This window comes from Eleutherodactylus coqui, chromosome 9 (genome assembly GCF_035609145.1).
Source record: "Eleutherodactylus coqui strain aEleCoq1 chromosome 9, aEleCoq1.hap1, whole genome shotgun sequence".
NCBI lineage: Eukaryota > Metazoa > Chordata > Amphibia > Anura > Eleutherodactylidae > Eleutherodactylus > Eleutherodactylus coqui.
In genome coordinates this window covers 86,156,680-86,178,413 of record NC_089845.1, presented here as the reverse complement: position 1 = coordinate 86,178,413, position 21,734 = coordinate 86,156,680, and the positions used below count along the sequence as shown (strand labels likewise).

General features: G+C 41.5%; 1 protein-coding gene across 1 annotated transcript in view; it reads right to left on the bottom strand.

The window, feature by feature from the left end:
* Positions 1-21,734, bottom strand: part of CDH2 (cadherin 2) — a 299,078-nt gene that overhangs the window by 246,201 nt on the left and 31,143 nt on the right. The window contains exon 2 of the mRNA XM_066579647.1: positions 7,953-8,064. Coding sequence (XP_066435744.1) covers positions 7,953-8,064 — 112 coding nt within the window. The remainder of the gene's footprint in view (positions 1-7,952; positions 8,065-21,734) is intronic.

Below are 21,734 nucleotides of genomic sequence, written 5' to 3'. Positions count from 1 at the left end.
TCTGCACTGCTTTTAAAAGTTATGTTACTTTTTTCTAAACTTCTACACTTGCTAAATCTGCAATTTCTTCTCTCGAAGTTAACGAACTAGTAGCCAGTACTGTCATCAATACTGGTTTCTGGAGATAAATGCGTGAGAATGGCATTCATACAAAGTTATGGAGATCCTCATTCTATACCTGTACATAAACAAAGACCAATGCAGACTTGGGTGCTACATAACATAAGAGGGAAGGGAATAGTTATGAAGGACTGCCTAATAACTGAGATTTTCACTGGTATATCAGCACTAAACTACACCTCCCCTCTCCTCTCAAGAACCTCCATAAATCCTTAATATCATATGGATATGGCAATACCTCAGTGGAGTAAAGTCTCCAACAAATTTGAGATAAAAGACTTGTAGATGATTATCTTTTAAAAAGAACTCAACAGGTAGGTGTCTTTGATATTCTCGGCATAAATACGGAGCTATAATTTTCATACAGAGCTAAACTATCAAATATCCCTAAAGGTAGAAACTGATGAGTTATTTCAATTTCCTGCAAGTCTAATAAAAAGTAGTGTTAGAACAGCCGCTTTGCTGTAAATGGCAGAAATGTTCTTCTGTGCAGATATAGAATGCCTGCTCGCCAGCATAAGGTATGTTTTGCCAGCACACAGAACTTATACTGTTCTTTATTTATATTCAGTTGCTGATGGCAATTCTATTTTAAAAATGAATTAATTAGTTGGTTATCTGCTGCTCGGCGCTGTTTCCAAGCACCAATGAAGATTACTGACAATTCAGTGAGGCAGGCTGGGATTAAAGTCGACTTGCAGCTCCAACAAATTAGCTGAATATTTGTGTAGCTAGACCTGTCTTTCCATTACTGCATCAGGACTACTTACTTTTTCATTATCTAAACTGATTTACAGCCATGAAGTACAATTTTAATAACATACAGTTAAGTTTGACATGGACTCATGCAGCCCACCCATTCTCCAGGTCTTTAGTGTAATGTCATTCCGTTAAATTCCACTTCCTTCCTAAAGGAGACATTCGAAAGGGTTGAGTTAGATGTCTGACATCATAGAATGGATCTCCTTTAATGAGCTGCTGGAGAGACACTCCAAAAGCAGGTCCTTCTCTGGTGGACAAGGACCATCCCAGCATGACATGGGTGGCCATTCTTTTAATTCCTAGCATGTAATAATATATTTCTCATATAGTGACCAGAGCAAGGTAAATCTATGGCCAGGCACAGTTTCCTCCGGGCAGAAGATGATCCCTGGATGTTGCCAGCTTCCTTTTATGAAGGAACTGTCCTCATAAGCAACCTCTTTAATATTTTATACTGCTATAATGTAGTCCTTTATCAGGATAATGATGCCATAGACAGCCAACTTGCCCGCCGTTACAGTTTCAACAAGTATTGTCAAACATCAGAAATCTTTCCTCTGTTCCACTGCCTGCATCTATAGTCACTAGAATTACATCCTTCTAATCATGAACCAAAACGATGCCACGTAGAATATTTGAAACTATTTTATTGTACATTGTGGCAGAAAAGACAGAAATTTAACATAAAGTTATGTCCCATGTGTTAAGGGTCAGGAGCTGATCCCGCTCCATACAATGTGGGTCCTGGCTGCTTCTTACAGCTGACATTACAGCTGACATTAAATAGTACCACTGAAAAATACAACTCGTCCCGCAAAAAACAAGCTCAGAAATCTATGTCATTAGATAAATTAAAAAGCTATGATTTTTTGAAAATGGAGAGAAAAATGAAAATTTTGGGGTGCAAGGCAATTTTAAAAATTGAGCCAGGCCTGTTTAAACGATAAAAGTAGGGGTACTTACCCATTCTCTGCCCCAGCAATCCAGCGCTGCAGCCCTGCGGTCCTACCGGTCTTCGTTTTGGAACAGCTAACACCGGATTGCTGCAGCCAATCAGAAGCTTCAGTGGTCAGGTGCCTTTCACCTGGCATCATGGCTCCCATCATCTGAGTAGTTATGCCAGGAGAATGGCATGTAACCACTGCGGCCGCTAACTGGCTGTAGCGGTAAGGTGGTAGCTGTTCCAAAACAAAGACCGTGGGGCTGTAGTGCTGCATCTTCAGGGCAGAGAACAGGTAAGTACCCCTACTTTTATTGCTTCTACAGGCCTAGGTCAATCTTTAAAAAGTTGGCATGCACCCAGACAACCCCTCTAATAAAACATAAGACGACATCCAGGTTAACATGGTGGGTCAAGAGTGAGCACTGGGTTCCAATCTAACCAAGTGCAACATCTGCTCGAAGTCTGTATGTTCTCCCTGTGTCTGCGCCTTTTTCTGGTTTCCTTTCCACAAGCTAAAAGCATATTGATAAGTGAAAATGGCGAATGTGTTTGAGGCATGGAATTTAGATAGTGAGCCCAATGGGGGACAGTGAATGATGAAAATATATGTAAAGGGCTGAAAAATATGTTGGCACTCTATAACCAGGAGAAATAAATCTGTAATTTCTATTGAGTAATAAAACTTTTTTATCATTTTTTTTATTTCTGAAGTCTTATTGCTATTGGTTCTTCGGTTGTATTTAAAGTAGGGATTTCTCTTAAAGGGAAAGCACAAAAAAAACCTCACAGAACTTTCTTTTTTCTTACATGAGAACAATGGTAGGACTGTTGTCCTTTAACTGAAAGTTGTTTCATTAATGCAAGCCTTATAATCGAGCACTATGTCACTTGTGGTCAAGAAACAAAATGCTTTTCTGGGCCATTAATAGAGCTTATTACACAGAAGTGCAATTGCATGCTATTGCCTAATTAAAAGGAATTGGTAATTGACAAAAAAGACCTGAGTTCTATCTACTAATACGGACAAAGTAAAAACTAAATTACGATAGACTGCTGCATTAGGATAGAATTATCTATCCTTAATTCCCTAAAAACCTGACAGATCCGGTCTAATTTGAAATTCTCTTCTTTTCCCAAACAGATCACCCTTTATAAATGTATGCATTAAGCGATTAAAGCAGTGCAGGAACTGAGTACCTTAATTCAGAAAACATCTCCGTTCATCATTTCCTCCTGCATTTAAGTTTCAATTACAGTTGAAAAATGCAAAATGCTATGTGAAAATATCATTACTGTGAGCTATAGCTATACACAGTCAAGGTAAATCAAGTCTATAGCTTTTTGTTTCAAGAATCCATTCCTCTGGCACCTTCTCAATCCATCTAGCAAGATTTATATGCAAGATAGGAAACTAAAAGAAGAGAGATTGGTCCTTATAATCTACTTCAAAGCGCTGGAAACTGAACCTTTTTATCAGCTCAACTACATCTAAATTAACTATGCAGCAACAATGTCACAGGCAAAATAACCGTAATATGTGTTTGCATAATCCAACCAGGGAGTGAACCAACACAGTCCCAAAAATTAAGAGATCAAACCAAAATATGAAGACAGATGATGATGGGCGAATAATCCCGTACAGGTAAGAAGGGTTCCTGCTACTAGCGGAAGTATGGTCCTGGTCAATGGGTCAGAACATTTAGGGAGTGTTTAAGAGAAAATGCTATCAGTGTCTTATCTCAGGAAATACCAGCCGGGTCATCCAAAACAATCGTCCAAAATAACCATTTTTTTTTTTAAAAAGTAGCCCTCAAATGGTTGAGCTATGAAATGGCCACTTCCACCACTGCTAGTCAGGTCACTTATATTTTCTCCTTACTCTATGTTGATATTGTTTTACTGTTGCAAGCTAAAAAACGTACAAGGAGGCTTTAAGGACACTCACTTCACTCACATCTCACCAAATATTGTTTTTCTAAGCAAAATGAAAAGATAATGTCACTAAATAACAAACTAAGCTGTCCTGACATTCTAGATGTGCGTAATATCATAGTAAATGGTAATGACAAGAAAATGATATGCAAAACAAATATCTGTTTAGCACTCTGTTGCAGGATATTCCACAAGGAGAGAAGTACAAGAATGTATTTTAATGCTCCTATACTTTACTGCACCACAGTTGCAAGAAGATTAAGTGAAAATTTTGGAACTACCTGGTTTTCTGCATTGATCGCTAATAGGATGTGGTCTGATTACTAAGTCACAATTATAGACAAACACACAATCTAGCTAAACTAAAAACATACAAACAATTCAATGGTTCGTGTCTTTTATTGAGTGCATTGAGTAAACATTCACAGCACAAGGAGAAAAGGTAAGTGAATGTGAGTTAATGACTTCTTAAAGAGCTAATTGGCAAAAGGTGTTCCAATTAAACAGATGAGATAGGAAGTGTGACTTTCAAATGTTCTTTGCCCATTAAATAAAGGCACACAAAGCCTGGTTATTGACAAATCTGTTCTTCATAAGAAAGATTTGTTAATGTGAGCCATGCCTCAGTCCAAAAAACTTTTAGGAGATGTCAAAAATCGTATTGTAGAGAAGCATAAAGCTGGAGAAGGCTAGAAAAACAGAAATGTTGCTACTCTCCCTTGGGGTGTCTGTCCTGTTAAGATCACTCCAAAACCACAATGTTCAATCCTAAAAGAATTGAGAAAGAAACTAAGAGTAACAGCAAAACCTTCACAGAAGACTCAGTGGACACATGAGCGGAGGTTTTTGTAGTTTGCATTTACAAAAAAAAAACACTGAAAAAGAAAAGTGTTCTGTGAACATTTTAGTACATATGGGAAAAGAACACTGTACACCAAAACCTTATGTTAACTCGGCAGCATGGTGGAGGGAGTATCATGGTTTGGAGCTGCATTGCTGCCTCGGTGCCTGGATACCTTGTGATCATTGAGGGAACATAGAATTTTAAGGTGTATCACTATGTTCAGACAGGCAGATACATTGTTGGCTCGTTCAAACGAGAAATTGTTCAGAATCGTTCAATCTTTGACATTTGCTGTATAAGTGAATAAGCAGGACTAAATGAGCGCTACTTTATATCGCACAATAAGTGAACGAGCCAACAATGATTTTTATGCCTACATAAAATGAACGCCGAATGAAAAGTGAACACTTATTGTTCATTGTTTGGTTGTTGGCCCATGTTTAGATTGAACATTTAGCGTTTCCTTTTGCTCGTTTGAACATTTTTTTGAACAATAATCGTTCCATCTAAAAGCACTTTAAATCAATACAGGGTAGTTTTACATTGGACGACCTGTCGGGCACAGATGCACAACAGGTCATCCCAGCAATAACTGTTCCTGTGTTTTAACACAGGAACAATCATCGCTATTGGAGCTGGAGTGGGTGGCGGATCCTTGCGGCTAGCCTGCCACCACTCGCAGTAAACAGGCAGTTGTTCATAGATGAATAACTGCCTGTTTACACCGGCCGATCTGTCGTTCAGTTGTTTTACATGCAGAAACTGAACGCCGAATGAATTTCTCGTTCGTCATTCAGTTGTGCATGTATTTAGGCTGAGGGCTCAGTCACACGGGCGCATCGGCGCCCGTGTTACTGCACGTAGCAGACGGCCGTACCTGAAGACGGACGTCTCTCTGCACCGCCGGAGGAAAGAACATGTGACCGGCTTCATTGCCGGTCATGTGTTCTTTCATCAACGCTGCAGAGAGACGTCCGTCTTCAGGTACGGCCATCTTCTAACTGTCAGTCTGACTGAGCCCTGCACAGTAATCGTTCAGATCCTCACTGATCGTGGGAATCTGAACAATTCCTGTGCCCATGTAAAAGGGCCCTAAGAATAGTTGAAAAAGCAGAAAATTTATGTTTTCGAATGGCCAAATTAGAGTCTAACCCTAACCTTATTGAGATGCTGTGGTATAACCCAAAAAAGGGGTATTCATTCCAATTATTGATGAACTGCAGGGAAGAATGGTCCACAATTCCTCCTAAGCAATGTTTAAATCTTATTTGTAATTGCAGGGACATTTTTGGTGGAGGTGACTACTGCTAAAAGGGAATCTACAGGTTACTACATTTAAGAGTACATTTGTGATTATGATTACATAATTCCAAAGGAATCACTTATTTTTTCTTGCAATTGTATAACTGCTTATCTGTAATTTTGAAATACTCCGATGATTTAATTACTGTTAAGGGTGCACTTGGGGAAATGGAACAATAGGTGCAGGATGTTTATTTCATTTAGTTTTAAACTACTGGAATATTGATTTTCTACTATTCCACTGCTTAAAGAGGACCTGTAGTTTTATTAAAGCCTAATTGTGATACAACTAGTGAAAATCTTTTTTAAGATTAGTAGTTTTAAGTTCATTTTAAATTTAAACTATCTCTTCATGAACCACTGGGTTTGGGCAGGATGGCATTTGATTATACACAATAGTCAATTTGAAGAAGGAAATTTGAACTGTTAAGCATGGCTAAAGCCAGAGAGAGCATTTGAACCTCTGATGTGATCATAACTGAGAAAGAAGGTGAATATCTTACAGTTTAGTCGAACAGATAGTGTGGGTGAGCTAGAGTTAGTGTATAACTCAGCAGCATAAGCCCTAAAGCAGAGCCATAAAACAACAAAGCAGTCAAACGTAAGGGCCCTTTTACCCAAGCCAATAAATCACTCAGATTCCCGCGATCAGCGAGAATCTGAATGATTATCATTCAATGTAAAAGCATGCAGCAACTGAACGACAAACAAATTCAATTTATGCATGCCCAAAAACCGAACTGGCCTGTGTAAACAGGCAGTTGTTTATCTTTGAATGACTGTTTCTGTGAATGGACGTGGGTGGGTCAGAAGTTTGCTTCAGGTAATAAATCCCCTAAATTAGCCAATAATATATATGAAAGACATCCAAGATGGCTTACTTAGAGAATTTCGGTCAATCAGCATTTTAAAAGTGTAAAGGTTTGATGACTATTGGTTAATAGATGGTGATAGATCATGTTGGATTTTTTCGACCAGTCATCAGCTGAAACAACACGTGTATAGCATCATTTTCTACTGATTTCAAAAGGTTGTTCGGTTCAGAGAAATCCACTTTCATACACTTTACTAGGGAATTCAAAGAGGGGATCTTCTATTCAGGATCTTAATCTTTTTGCAATTGTATCTAATGGTTACAAAGACTGTCTCTCTAACTAGAGGACCTTATCTGCATTACATAAAAAAACGATTGTTTTAAACTGGCACTGAACACTTAGGGCGGCTTTACACGGGACCGTCCCAACTATTATCACGCCTGTGCTTTCACACAGAAGCAATAGTCATTCAGTGAATGAAGGCAAAGTGCTCCATAGATCCCTTCCGACCGCCTGCCTCCATTCAGAGTAAACAGCCAGGCGTTCATAAATGAACAACTGCCTGTTCACAAGGGCCAATAGTCACTTGGTTTTTGGGTGAGCTGAAAAACCAAGCAAATCCAAAAAGTGAGCAATTCTCACTCATTTGCCCTGCTGGGCCCTGTCTTTACACTTGATGACATTCGCCTTTACTGGGCAACTAATGACCTTTGTAAAGCCACCCTAACTGCCAAGTTTACTCCTAGATTACAACTTACTGCAAAAAATCCCAGCAAGGGGACACTGTGATCAGTTTATTGTCAAGTGACCTTTCTAGAAGTAAGAGGTTGTCCAAAGTGAACCCTTTTAATGAAGATTCAACAAGTCTCTTTTGCTTTTCCAGGTTATTTAGATACATGGATAGGGAGGGCAGTGATCTAAATTTCTTCACCAGGTGAACGAAAGCCTTCAGCAGATATCCCCTCTTATCCCTTTCTTTTGTATAACAACATAATGCTGTTTAACAAATAAATGCTTGTATAAGTATGATTAATAGAACATGTAAAGACACGAGAACAGGTTTAATTTCAAGAACAACGTGCCTGTATCTTGCTCATACCTACACTTGACTTTACCCACAATACATAACCACTGTATATATATTTAAAAGTTTTCCTCAAAGAAAAATATATAAAGAAACATACTTCACAGCTATGAAAACATATAGTAAATGTATTCTTTTTGGTGACCTTACCATTTAGGAGAGGCTGCCCTTCACGTACGCTCCTGTACACACTAGCGTGATAAACATCCTCAAGAAATCCTGTCTTGCATAATCTGGATCCCCCGAGTGCTTCTGCTGGTCCCTGAAATGTAACAGAATGTGTCTGTTATACACACGCGTACCATTATCAACATTCATTTTACTCAACGAAAAAACCTTTTTTCGCTCGAGCTCCGCATAAATGACTCGTTTAGCTTCTAAAAGGTTTACAATTAGAAATGTGGGGGCAACGGGTTAAACTTTTTGATAACTGAAACGGAAGAAACAAATCCCTCTTGTCTGGTAAGATCTAAACTCTAAACAATCTCGCCTCTTTTAACAATTGAACTTAGCAGTCGTTGAGCCTTAAGTGGAATCATAGGGGACAGCAAAAACATTCTTCCAGAGGAGATATATCTAGCAAAAACCATTTCACCATTGCAAACTTATTTTCAGACAAGGATGCTCTAAATGTCAAGTCTGAGCCAGCAAATCTGGACGAGCATCTTAAAATGTTCTAAAAAAAAAATAAAGGTAAGGAACTAGAGACAGAAGGAAACCTGATAACTGTCTGAAATGCGTTACGACAGCCAACAACCATTTGGAAGGCAGTCATAGACGATATATAACATTTGACCACTTTAGCTCATTTCAATTTAATTTCAAAAGAAAATGGCATTTAATTCTTTTAAGGGCATCTCCAAAAATGTTTCTCCAACATGATGAAAACAAGTAATTTGGCTGCTTTTGTGTTGTTAATAATCAGAAATCTTTGACATTGTCACTCATACCTTTCAAAAGCACGAATACACAAGAAAACATCAAAAAGAAGATTGGCCTTGGAATAAGGGTTCTGAAAACCGCTAAGAAAGCAAAAGCTTTTAATGGTTATTTTGTCATTGGATAAACAATAAAGCACAAAAAGGTTATGTGTGGCACGAAAAGAGCTTAAAATCTATAGAAATCTAGCTTCAGGCTTTGTCAATAAAAATGTAATTCAGTAGATGACACCCATACAGCAAGAGAGCAGCAATTTACTCAGGAAGATTTGATATATATAAAAAAATAAATCAGAATGTCCTTGCTTATTGAGGAACAAAATGCTGAATATTTAAAGAATTTCTTGCAATTTGTCAGAGAGATGAGACGGAGAACTGACAGCTTTCTCTCTTGCAGTCGGCAGGAGACCATATGGTCCTGCCTGCTCTGTCTCACTGGAGGAATGCAGGTGATAGGCCTGAGACTTCCCAGTGCCGGCACAGCAGACAGGAAGCTTGCATGGATAAGTCTGTTTAGATAGTGACTATAATCACTGCACATTGTCAGTTAATTTCCAGCATGACAAACAGAGAATTGGAACTTGCCCAACAACCCTAAACAAAAACTTCCTATAAGTTTCCTGCATACGCTATCCATTTATTGTGGGGGGTAAATGTCACCAGCTTATCATTCGACCGTTAACCAATTTTGACTTTCTGACAACAAAGGATGTAGACATTTCCATATATTTTAATGATAATAATGATAATCTTTATTTGTATAATGCCAATTTATTCCGCAGTGCTTTCAAAGCATAGGGGGAATACAAACAAGATAATTACGTGTGGCATGCACTCATTTGGAGAGAGACAGGGTAGGGGCGGTTCAGGAGGTACAGGGGCAGGACATGAGGTACAGGGGAGCACAAACACAGTACGAAAAATTCATACATTATTTAATTATTAGGAAACAGAACGGGGGGGTTGATAAGGAGGTGCAGGGGCAGAAGATGTATACCATAGGCAAAGTGGAAGGTGTGGGGAGCCGTAGGGAGGGGCAGGCGGCATGTTGTGGGGGTGGGGGATTAGATCAGGAGATTTGGTATGCCTCCCTGAAGAGATGCATTTTTAAGGCGCGTCTGAAGTTGTCCAGGTACTGTGTTCCAGAGCACTGGTGCTGCTCTAGAGAGGTCCTGGAGGCGAGCATCTGAGAATCGAATTAGAGGGGTGTTTAATCACAATGTGTTGGCTGATTGAAGTGTGCGGGCTGGGTGGTGTACGGACAGGAGGGAGGCGATGTATGGTGGCGCAGCACCAGGGAGAGCTTTGTGGGTGAGGATGATGAGTTTGAATTTAGTTCTGTAGTGGATGGGTAGCTAGTGCAGCGACTGGCATAATGCAGAGGCGTTAAGAAGTGTCTGGGTAGGAAAAATAAGTCCTGCTGCCATATTTAGTATTGATTAGAGAAAGGAGAGTCTGGGCAGGGAAGGCCAGTGAGCAGCGATTTACAGTTATCAAGTCGGGAATTGATAAGGGCGACAATAAGTGTCTTTAGCATGTCCATGAAAAGAAATGGATGGATTTTAGCAATATTTCTGAGGTGCAGTTGGCATGTTCGGGCCAGGGATTGGATGTGGGGGGTGAAGGAGAGGTCACAGTCCAGTGTGACCCCATGCTGTTTGGGGGTTATTATGATGCCAGACACTGAAATGGAGATGTTGGGGGGAAGTCGGTTGGAAGGTGGACAGTCAAGCAGGTCAGTTTTAGAGACGTCAAGTTTAAGAAAAAGGGAGGACATAGTATTCAGTCAGTCAGTGATATTTTGGAGGAATGGTTCAGAGATGGTTTCCCTTCCACATCACTCTCTGCAGAGAAAACTTTTTATGACCAGTCAAGACAGGAAGAAAATGTGCCTTAAGGAGAACCCTATGAAATGGGGTGTATTCAGAAACCCAATAACATATTAAAACAAACAATGGTGCTACAACTGAATAGTGATAAGTTACCGTACTCTTGGGTGATTATATACATTACGTAGTGGTATATGAAGTTGTAGCTATAAATTAATACAAGTATAGCTTTTCTACTAAATTCAAGAAACTCCAAGCTATAAATCAAGCAGAGGCAATGACAGTGACAACTACCAGGAACATATTTCTTGTTTAGGCAGAAGATTGTGACTTTTCAAGCCTATTCAGCCATGGGCCAGGGATAATAAAGTGTATATTTTTAATTTTACATCACAAACTACTGGCCTTCTGCACTACATTTTTTACATTTAACTGGAAGGGCACCATTAATCTAGAACTGGCAGAGATGACTGTGACCAACCTTTAGTTTAAAATGTAGGGAACAATCCAACTCCCCTATCACATGAAGCCAATAATCATATGCCAAAGCTCCGGATTTTACATCAAAGGACGTTTTTTATTGCAGATGAAGGCTTTTAAACAGACTGTAGCGTATGGCGCAGTAAAAGTTCGGCAAAAGCTAAAAATCAACAATTAATAAACATTAAAAAACATTTTTTTACAAAAAGAAAAAATTAATAAAAAGGGAAATAAAGAGTGAAAACACACCTAAGATAGCCTTAATTTTGCAGGAGACCTGAAGGGGTTAGGAAATTACTAACAATTTTGTAGACGTCAATAATGGGTGCTGAATGCATACTCACCGTAGAAAGCTCTAACTCTCTGTATAGGAGATTTTAATATGAAATTGACATGAACTTGGGTAGACCACCTGCATCATGTTGGGAGAACATCAAGAAATATGTTGAAATTAACCCATCTTTAATTACCTTCCTTCCTTTGAATGATATAATGAATATTGCTTAAACATATAGGGGTTGCCCCACAGGACCCCCCATGTGTTCCATAAGTCCAATGAATGTCACAGTAGTACCCTATTTGTCAGAGCTATGAGACATACATTACATTACCACCTAATCATTTAAATGGTTTCATAAAATACCATATTTCTCCTACAGCAGAAATGTGTGGTCACCCACAGCATTCCCCTGGCAAAAACAGCCAATTGTTGAGGTTTCAGCTGCTGAACCAGTGGTGATCAACTAATTGCCTGCAGGTCCTCTTTTAGAAAAGAGGTTGTCCAGATGGAACAACCCCACTAAGCTGGAAGCAATGTGCTATAGTGAGGTTTTCTTCAAATAAATATTAACTGTGTGTTCCTACATAATATGTGACATATAAGCAAATTAATTCACCCAGTTTGACCACACTCACATTATTATGCAGTTTTATCGCTCGTACATTTCCCTTTTCCATACTGTTCTAACTGAACACATTTTAATCATTACTGCAGTTCTAACAATCTATTTAGAACCAGGAAGCTCAGGGGGGTCAGAGCTATAGGTCCCAATGATTAAAGACCAAAAAAGTATGCATTAAATTAAAGCGAGTCTGTCAGCTTGAGGGCTCAGTCACACGGGCGACAATCCGGCCGTGTTTCTGGACGATAAAACGGCCGCACTGCAGGTGCAAGAAATCTCCGCACCGGCAGTAAAAAGAACATATGGCTGGCAATGGAGCCGGTCATGTGGAGATTTGTCCGCACGCGGTACGGCCGTTTTATCATCCAGAAACACGGGCGGATCGACGCCCATGTGACTGAGCCCTGAACATGATGTTTAAACTGCAGGCATCATGTTATAGAGAAGGGGCAACTGAGCAGATTGTTATATACTTTTATGGGGAAAAAACTCAGTGTAAGTTGTGTTTTATTCATTTAAACCTTTTCTCATTCTGAGCTGAACAGTCCAGTGGGCGGTCCTATCAGTGACTAAAAGCTATGTGTGTGTGACTGTACATATAGGGGTAGCTATCAATCACTGATAAGACCGCCCACTGGACTGTTCAGATCAGATTAAGCAGAGGTTTAAATCAATAAAACACACATAAGGCCACCTGCAGATGGCCGCGTCGGATCCCACTGCGAGAATTCTCGCTGCGGGATGCAGACGTGTGCCCCTGCAAAGACCTGCGGCTCACCCATTCGCGGCGTCTCCTCTCTGCGCTATGTGCCGGGTGCTGGCCAGCCAGCGCATGCGCAGAGCGGAGACGGCGTAACTAGAACCCACACAGAAATAGAACATGCCGTGATTTGTCCGCGTTTTGTAATGCAATCCTATGCAGGCGGGCATGGGCGGAAATTCTGCGGGAAATCCCGACGCAGAATTTCCGCCCATGTGCAGGGGGCTTTACACTGAATCTTTCCCCATAAAACTATATATACTTCCGCTCATCTCCTCCTGCTCTATAACATGATGTCTGCAGTTTGGATAGCATGTTCAAGCTGACAGACTCCCTTTAAAGCGGTTGCTCAATATCTTTTTTTTCCCTTAAAACCCAGCTCCGCCTGCCGTGAAACAAGAAATAGGCAAGTACACACCTCTCGCGGCTCCCTGCTGCATCCTGCTCTGCCACTCAATTCTCGCTCCTATTGTTTGTTTACAGGCTGCAGGGTGCAGCAGCATGTAACGTCCCGTAAACAGATTGGGGCAGCCTGCAAACATCATGGGGCAGATCCGGAGTGGCAATGCAAGACACAGTGGGGAGAGGTAAGTTTATGCCTATTTCTTGTTTTATGACAAAAAAAGATCTCAAACCATTGGCTTTAAATGAGCTACCCCACAAAATGAACTCCTCCACAGGATAGAGAATAAGTGTCTGATTGGTAGGAGTGCAAACAATGGGACTCCCACTGTTTAAGAGAAAGGGCATTCCAAGTGTTCAAAAATGATAGGAGCTATGGACAAGCATACCACTGCTGACCGCGGAGAATTGGGGCAATTCGCAACATTCGCAATGATTCTCCGCTCCTTGACAGGTGCTGGCACTTTCCATAGCAATGTTATGGGAAGCGTCAGCCGGCGTGATTCGCCGGCGGTTTGCCGCCGGCGTGATTCGCCAGCAGTTTGCCGCCGGCGAATACACTGCCGTGGACGGGGGCCTAACGCTCTGCGCCACACGAGGCCCCATTGCTCTTTTCATTTGCAGACAGTAGGTACACCACTGTTCTCCTGATCGGTGGGGGTCGCAGCAGTTTGATCACCACTAATCAGATATTTATCCCCTGTTGATAGGGTACAGGTTCGTTTTGTGGGACAACCCCTTAAATATTTCAATGGTCTGGTCTCCTTTCCTAAATTACAAGGATACAATTGTATATTCTTTTCCCTCATCCTTTCTGCCTCCTATTGGATGCAGCAAAATATTTGCAGCTTGTTCGCTGGCAGGAAGAAACCTAGATATTATCTATTGCAATGTCTACAGAAATCAGCAGAACTCCCAGCCTCAAACAAAAGCACTTGAATGCACAGCAGACAATTATATATATCCCGTAAAATATCTCCTACCTGTTTTTATGTTCTAATAATTTTAAGTCCACTTTAGGGGTTGTTAGGTTACCAGATAAGATTTCTCCTATACCCCCAACTGTGATAAAATAACAAAAGAATCAATACTTACCCCTGCTCTGCTGCCACGATCCAGTGCTGCAACTCCGCCATAGTGCTGCTGTTTGTTGTCGCAGCTGTCACCTGACCGCTGCAACCAATCTGATACTGCAATGTCACCACCTGTTCTCCTGGCATCAGCATTCTCGTACTGGACGTGATGATGCCAGGAGTTCAGATCAGTGATGCTGCAGCCTCTGATTGGCTGCAGCAATCAGGTGACTTCTGCCACAGCAAACACCGATACCACTGCCGGACTGCAGCGGTAGAGGAGCAGTAAGGACTGATCCTTTTGTTATTTTAGCACACTTGGTGATATAGAAAAAATCTTGTTGGGTAAGTGGACAAATCCTTTAAATAAGGAATGAAAATCAGTTATTTTTAATTTTAATCGAAGAAAAAAAACAAATGGCAAAGAATCCATCCTAATCCCAATCCAGTTACTTTAATAAGCCAAACAATGCATTTGTATGGGTAAAGTGACCCTAGATAATACATGACATATTTTATTAGAACCCTACCATCATTATACCTATTCCATAAATCATGCCTTTGGGCCACTATGGGCTGTTAGCAGAGCGAAGATGTACACTGATGCTTCTAAAAGCTTTTGTATTCCTTTACTTAGTACAAAGCAACATTATAGAGCACAGCCATGTGCCTCGAGCAACTACTCTTCTATCTACAGCACAAACCACTTACTTCAGTTACTCGGGGGCCTACAACCTCATAATAATGTTTTTAATGCAGTTTCTTCACATAAGCCCAGCAATCTGGCAACATGTATTGCCACCTATACAATCAAAATCATTATGAAGAATGAATTCCTTCCAACATTTGAAAGCAAAGGACATATTGCTTGTTACTACGGTAGACAGTCATGGCTTCACAATACAAGAGAAAGACTGTTTATAGAACATTCGTAAAAAAAAAAACACAATTGTGTATGCCCTCATCTAACAGGTTAAAGTACAAAAAAAACCCAAAGAATTAGTTAGTAGGAGCAAGCTGAGCTTAATGCAGACTGGCTTTGCCTTCTCACTGCCAAAGTGGATTTGAGAAGCTCTAGTGGTTAGCTTCCCCACTGGGAATGCTTCAAAGAACTGGGATCATGGTGATTAAATTCCACCTGAGAAGAATTTGAGGCCCTACTACAGAAAGCAAATGCTAACAATAAGACAAAAGATTGCAAGATTTCCAAATCTAGACAGAAGCTCGCTGGGCCAATGATGATATTAAATTAATGTGAAAGCAATTTCCACAAACAATAAGAGAAGCTTGGAAAAGCACAGGCAAGCCAGATCAAGATGATTAAAAAATATATTCTTCAGTAAGTAAATACTCCTAAAAAGTAATTACTTTCATATTACTTCTTGTCAGCAACACCTACAGGGGTTATATCTTTTGGATTGTAAGATCTGCGCCACCAGTTATATTATGCACAGGATGTTTATGTAAAGCTCGGTGGAATACAATGGTACATTACAAATAAAAATGTAACGCCGAAATAACATATATTTTACGGCCTAGTCTACTACTTTGGGACATACTGAACCGCCAAATCCTAAGACCCATGTAACTGCTGAGATAAGATGTAAAACTGGGCAGAACTGAGCATACAGTCATGAACTTCTGGAGCTTCACCTGACCACAAAGTCTCCTGAATAGATGTTTAGCCCAAAATCCTACCCGAGTGTTCGAATATTCAAGTCAGACAGAAAGACATCTAATCTGCCAGATCTCAGTTTCACCTAATGGCTCTCTTACACGAGCCGACGGTCGTTTAAATGACTGCACAAGCAGTGACATCACTGTTAAGGTCGTCAGCGCTCGTGTAGAGTGTTTGGGCTGCCTGTCCACAGGCGATTCTTCACTGCAATTCCCGCGGCGATAATCGGACCGCAGGAAACGCAGTGAACTCTTTCCATAGACTACCATGGAAAGCGCAGCCCTGCTGTCCATGAGCGGAGAGTCATTACGATTCTCCGCTGATGAGTTTTAAATCGCAGCATGCTCCGATTAGCCATGATTCTCCACGGTGAGCCTATCTGTCAGATATTCTCAGCGCGGAGAACTGTCAGTTCTCTCCTGCTTCCTGGAGGCGGCGAGATCCGCCCCGGGATATCGCTATGCCCGTGGACAGGAGCCCTTAGACTAAAAGACATTGCTGGCTTCTCGCTCAGTGCTTCACCTTTTATGTGAAGCGCTGAGCGGGGAGCTTTTATATGCAACAAGAAGCCATGGATCCAACGACGTGTTTGTCGACTTTCTAAACAACCGGAAACGAATAGTGAGTGATTTTTTCATGCTTACACTGAACAATTATCGCTCAAATGCGTTCATTTGAATGAATTTTAAACGACAATCGTTACGTGTAAAAGGACCTTAAAGGGGTTGTCCCGCGCCGAAAGTTTTTTTTTATATCAATAGGCCCCCCCGGGGGTTCGGCGCGAGACAAACACAAAGGATGGGTTAAAAAAAAAAACAGTTTAGTACTTACCCGAATCTCCGCTCTGCGGCGACTTCTTTCTTACCTTAGCAAGATGGCCGCCGGGATCTTCACCCACGATGCACCGCGGGTCTTCTCCCATGGTGCACCGTGGGCTCTGTGCGGTCCATTGCCGATTCCAGCCTCCTGATTGGCTGGAATCGGCACACGTGACGGGGCGGAGCTACCAGGACCAGCTCTCCGACACGAGCGGCCCCATTCACCAGGGAGAAGACCGGACTGCGCAAGCGTGTCTAATCGGGCGATTAGACGCTGAAATTAGACGGCACCATGGAGACGAGGACGCTAGCAACGGAACAGGTAAGTGAATAACTTCTGTATGGCTCATAATTAATGCACGATGTATATTACAAAGTGCATTAATATGGCCATACAGAAGTGCTGAACTCCACTTTCTTTCGCGGGACAACCCCTTTAACATGCAACACAGAAGAACAGTTAAAGGGGTTGTCTCGTGGCAAACATCAAAATCTTACCTTACCCCATTTCCCCTGTCACCCCCCTGGCATAAAATAGCAATTTAAAGCGGTTTTTAAGCCGCTTGCTACTCACCGATCCGACGAAATATGAAGTTATAAAGATTCTTCTGCCTAAGATGGCCGCCGGTCCTTTCCCAGGGATGCACTGCTGTTTTCTCCCATAGTGCACCGCGGGTCTTCTCCCATGGTGCACCATGGGCTCTGTGCGTTCCATTGCCGATTCCAGCCTCCTGATTGGCTGGAATCGGCACACGTGATGGGGCGGAGCTACGCGATGATGCGTAGAAGGGGGCGGAGCCAGAACGCCACTCGTGCCGGACCGAACAGAAGCCAGAAGACCCTTCTGCGCAAGCGCGTCTAAAAACGCCAGAAGACATCAGAATTAGACGGATCCATGGACACGGGGACGCTAGCAACGGAGCAGGTAAGTGAATAACTTCTGTATGGCTCATATTTAATGCACGATGTATATTACAAAGTGCATTAATATGGCCATACAGAAGTGCTGAACCCCACTTGCTGCCGCGAGACATCCCCTTTAAGCAGCTGTCACAGACTACCAACAGAAATCAACCAACCAAAATATATGTCTATGGATGGCTTTATGCCGACTTCTTACTAAAATCACTGAGTAGATATTTTTCATCAGCCAAAATGGGAAGGAATACAAGTAGAAAGGACAAGAGAGACAAGTGAAAGGCCTCATGTCCACGGCACACGCGGATTCCGTGCAGGGAATCCCACATGGAATCCAGCTCTGCCCACGGCCAGTAAGCCCTTGTTACCTGCATTTTCCCGGCAGCAGATCCGTGTGGATCCCTCCACTTTCGGGTTCACTGTACCGCACATGGTTCGTCAGACATGCACAGTACAGTTTGTTTGTTATTTAAATCTCCTGCTTTCCCGCAGATCCAGTGTCAGCTGCGGACGGGCCGCGGGTCGGACGGCTTCGGGATCCACACAAAATGGAGCATGCCGCGATTTGTTTTCTGGGCCAAAAGGTCAGCAAATCAAATCCGCGTGTTTTCATTTGTGGACGGCCTATGTATCTCTATGGGCAGCTTGATTTGCGGATCTCTCACACAGATTCCACAAATCAAATTTTACCTGTAGACATTGAGCCAAAGAAATGTTTTTAAAGTTTTTTTCCATTTTCCTGGGATGTTTTTCTTTTTTTTTTGAATCAGAGGAAAGTACAACTGATTGATAAATACCCTGGTGACTCATTCCAGATGCCTTGGTGGCTTAGGGCCCTTATACAATGAAAAGTGTCGTTCAGATTCTCGCTGCCACTATTAGGCTCGGGCAGAAAAATGACAAATAAGATTTAACACTTAAATGTAAGGTTATGCACATGGGCAGGGAAAATACATGTCACCATTACACACTAAGGCCAGCTTCACACGGGCGAGAAAATCGGGCGAGATTTGTGCGTGGAGAGACGCACAAATATGAGCCTTATTGTTTTTAATGTGGTCATACACATGAGCAATATTTTCCTGCATGGAACCGCGATGCGATGCAGGAAACAAACCACAGCATGTTCTATCTTTCTGCGTGCTCTTGCATCGCAGCGCCCATTGTTTTCAATGGGGCCGGTGGCAGCATCACGAGGTCTCCCATTGAAAGCAATGAGAGAAACTCTGCAAAACTCCTCCACGACTGACAGCTCTTATGAAAGCTGTCTGTAAAAAAATCTTTGTTGCCCATAGCAACTAATCACAGTGCAGCTTTCATTTTACCTCAACAGTATAATGAACCATTTGGACGGGACAACAGATATCTAAATATCTGCACGAGCGCTGAAGTCACCACCAAGGTCATTAGCGCTCGTGCAGAGCATTTGGACAGGCAGACTTCACCGCTGGATCTCGGCCTTCTCGCTCAGCGCCTCGCCTTGTATTTAAAGTGCGATAATGAGAAGTGAAGAAAGAGTAGACGATTTTTTTTGCAGTTACATGGGGCAATTATCATTCAATTTAGTTTGTTTGAACACATTTTGAGCGATTATCGTCTTGTGTTAATGGCACTTAAGAAATGAAAGCTATGCTGGGATTGGTTGCTATGGACAAGAAAGATAGATTTTCTTTTAGACAGCTTTCATAATGTAGTGAAGGGATCAGAGGCGGGATACTATTCCATGGCCAACCCTGTATTATGCGTAGCCTCCTCTTATTCTGTCTACCCACTGCAGGCGTACTGGCTGACCAGAGGTTACAGGGAATGTGGTCATCAAACCTCAAACAATACTCGTCACGGTGGGATATGGCAGTAACAGTTGGGGGTTGTTTTGGTGGGCAAGGAGATTTTGCTTGCTAGAAACTTCTGGATAAAACTTTCAGTTTTGATTGGAGCTTCAGAGTGGAAGGGAATAATGACTCTATTCTTCTCAAAATGAATTGTTCCAACATTTCTTTAGGAGATGTTCTCTTAAAATATTTTGTTGAATTGAAATCATTACTTAATACATAACCACAATAGATACACGTTGGGCTCAAATATATGGTAGACAATTTTTGGTATACAGCCATTTAATTTCTTTATTCTGCATTTTTTATGTTAACTGAATTTCCAAATGACTAACCACTGCCATTGTAAATTCACACAATGGTCAGAAAAACAAAGGCTCATGGGCATAAATAAAAATCTCACTCAATTCCTTTCACTTGCTCTGCTTCCAGTTCCCAGAAAACAAAAGACCTTACTATGTCCTCAAACAATCCCTCGTTAAGACTTCATGGAGGGAAAAAAAAACTTTCAAAAGATAAGACAGTCTTGAAAGAATTTCCCATTTCCTGGCTGAGAGTTTTAGAAAACGAGAGGAAATTAAGGTAAACAAGTGCAATACGACAGACTTTATTTGAAGGTTGCAAAACGGCAGAGCAAATTTAATAAACACAAATAAAGGAAAAATAGATTTGACATTTACCCATACAGTCAGAGGCTAAAAGGAAATTGACAACAACCAGGACTGCCAAAGACAGATCAACAATACAAATTGTGTCTATTCATTCTTTCAAACAAGCGAACAAGGAGTTTTCAAAAATGCATTTTCGATTTTCTTTAGATAATGAATATTAAGTGTCGTGGTTCATCTTAACTTGATGAAGGGTCGAGAATGAAAAGAATACAATACAAAAAAAAAATTAAAACAGAAGATTGCATCCGCAATACTGAAATGCTGACTATAATGCATGAAGCTTTTTCTTCAAAGAGAAATTTCACTTAAATGTGGACTAAGGGCGCCTACCCACTTGCGTTGCCGATTTTCGCGCGTGAAAAACGCGGCGTTTTCGCACGTTTTTTGTGCGTTTTTCGCGGCGTTTTTTGCAGCCCTCCATTGACAATCATGGGTGCATTAAGAGAAAAATAAGGAGACATATGCAACTGACAGTTCCTATGTGAAAAAACCCCACGAAACGGAAAAAAAACCCCAGATGGACAAGAACACATTCTATACTAATTGCTCTTGAGAAAAAACGCAAAACATCACAGGAAAAAAAATCGCAAGTGGGTAGGCACCCTAAACGTGACATTAAGCGGAAGTCTGGGCTTCAGGGGGCCATAGAGCAGTAAGGGTGAACGGTACTCATAGAGAAAGTGTAAGAAAGCTGAGGCTAAGATAAGTGCATCCGTCTGAAATGTCAGGACTAGAGATGAGCGAACGTACTCGGTAAAGCACTACTCGTCCGAGTAATGTGCTTTATCCAAGTATCTCTCCGCTCGTCCTGAAAGATTCGGGGCGCTCCGCTGCTGACAGGTGAGTCGCAGCGGGGAGCGGGGCAGAGCGGGCGGGAGAGGAGGAGAGAAAGATCTCCCCTCCGTTCCTCCCCGCTCTCCCCTGCAGCTCCCCGCTCCGCAGCGCGTCCCGAATCTTTCAGGACGAGCAGAGAGGTACTCGGATAAAGCACATTACTCGGACGAGTAGTGCTTATCCGAGTACGTTCGCTCATCTCTAGTCAGGACCATAGAAATTGCCTCTAGGGGTACATTTATATATCAATACTAACTGGTTTCACTTGCACAAAAAGCACACAACAATAGATTTACATTTCTCCCAAAATCTTTGTCAACCCAACTGTGAAAAGATCTAAAAGTTCAGACTGTACTCTATGGATTTGGAATCAGATCAAATGATTTGTCCACCCTATCCAGAATACTCCAGTACCTTTCAGGAATATAATACATTAATGTTTCCTTACCATAGCACAGACAAGTTGCACAGTTCAACAAAAAGAAAGAGCAAACAAATGCAAACAAGACGCAGTAAAGGTACACGTACCCAGAGTTAAGGCCCATTAACACGCAACGATTATCACTCAAAATGTGTGCACTCGCAACGAGAAATGATTAATCACATGCTGGGTTCTACAAACAGCTCGTGGAGGCCCATTTACATGCCAATGAAGATGATAAAGTGTTAATGGCCATCAGTGGCCATTAACACTTTATGCAAAAAGATTGCAAAAACTTTTAATCGTTTGAAAGATTATCTTTGCGTGTAAATGGGCCTTTACTATCAACCACTCTAAAAAATAGTTGAAGCGTATG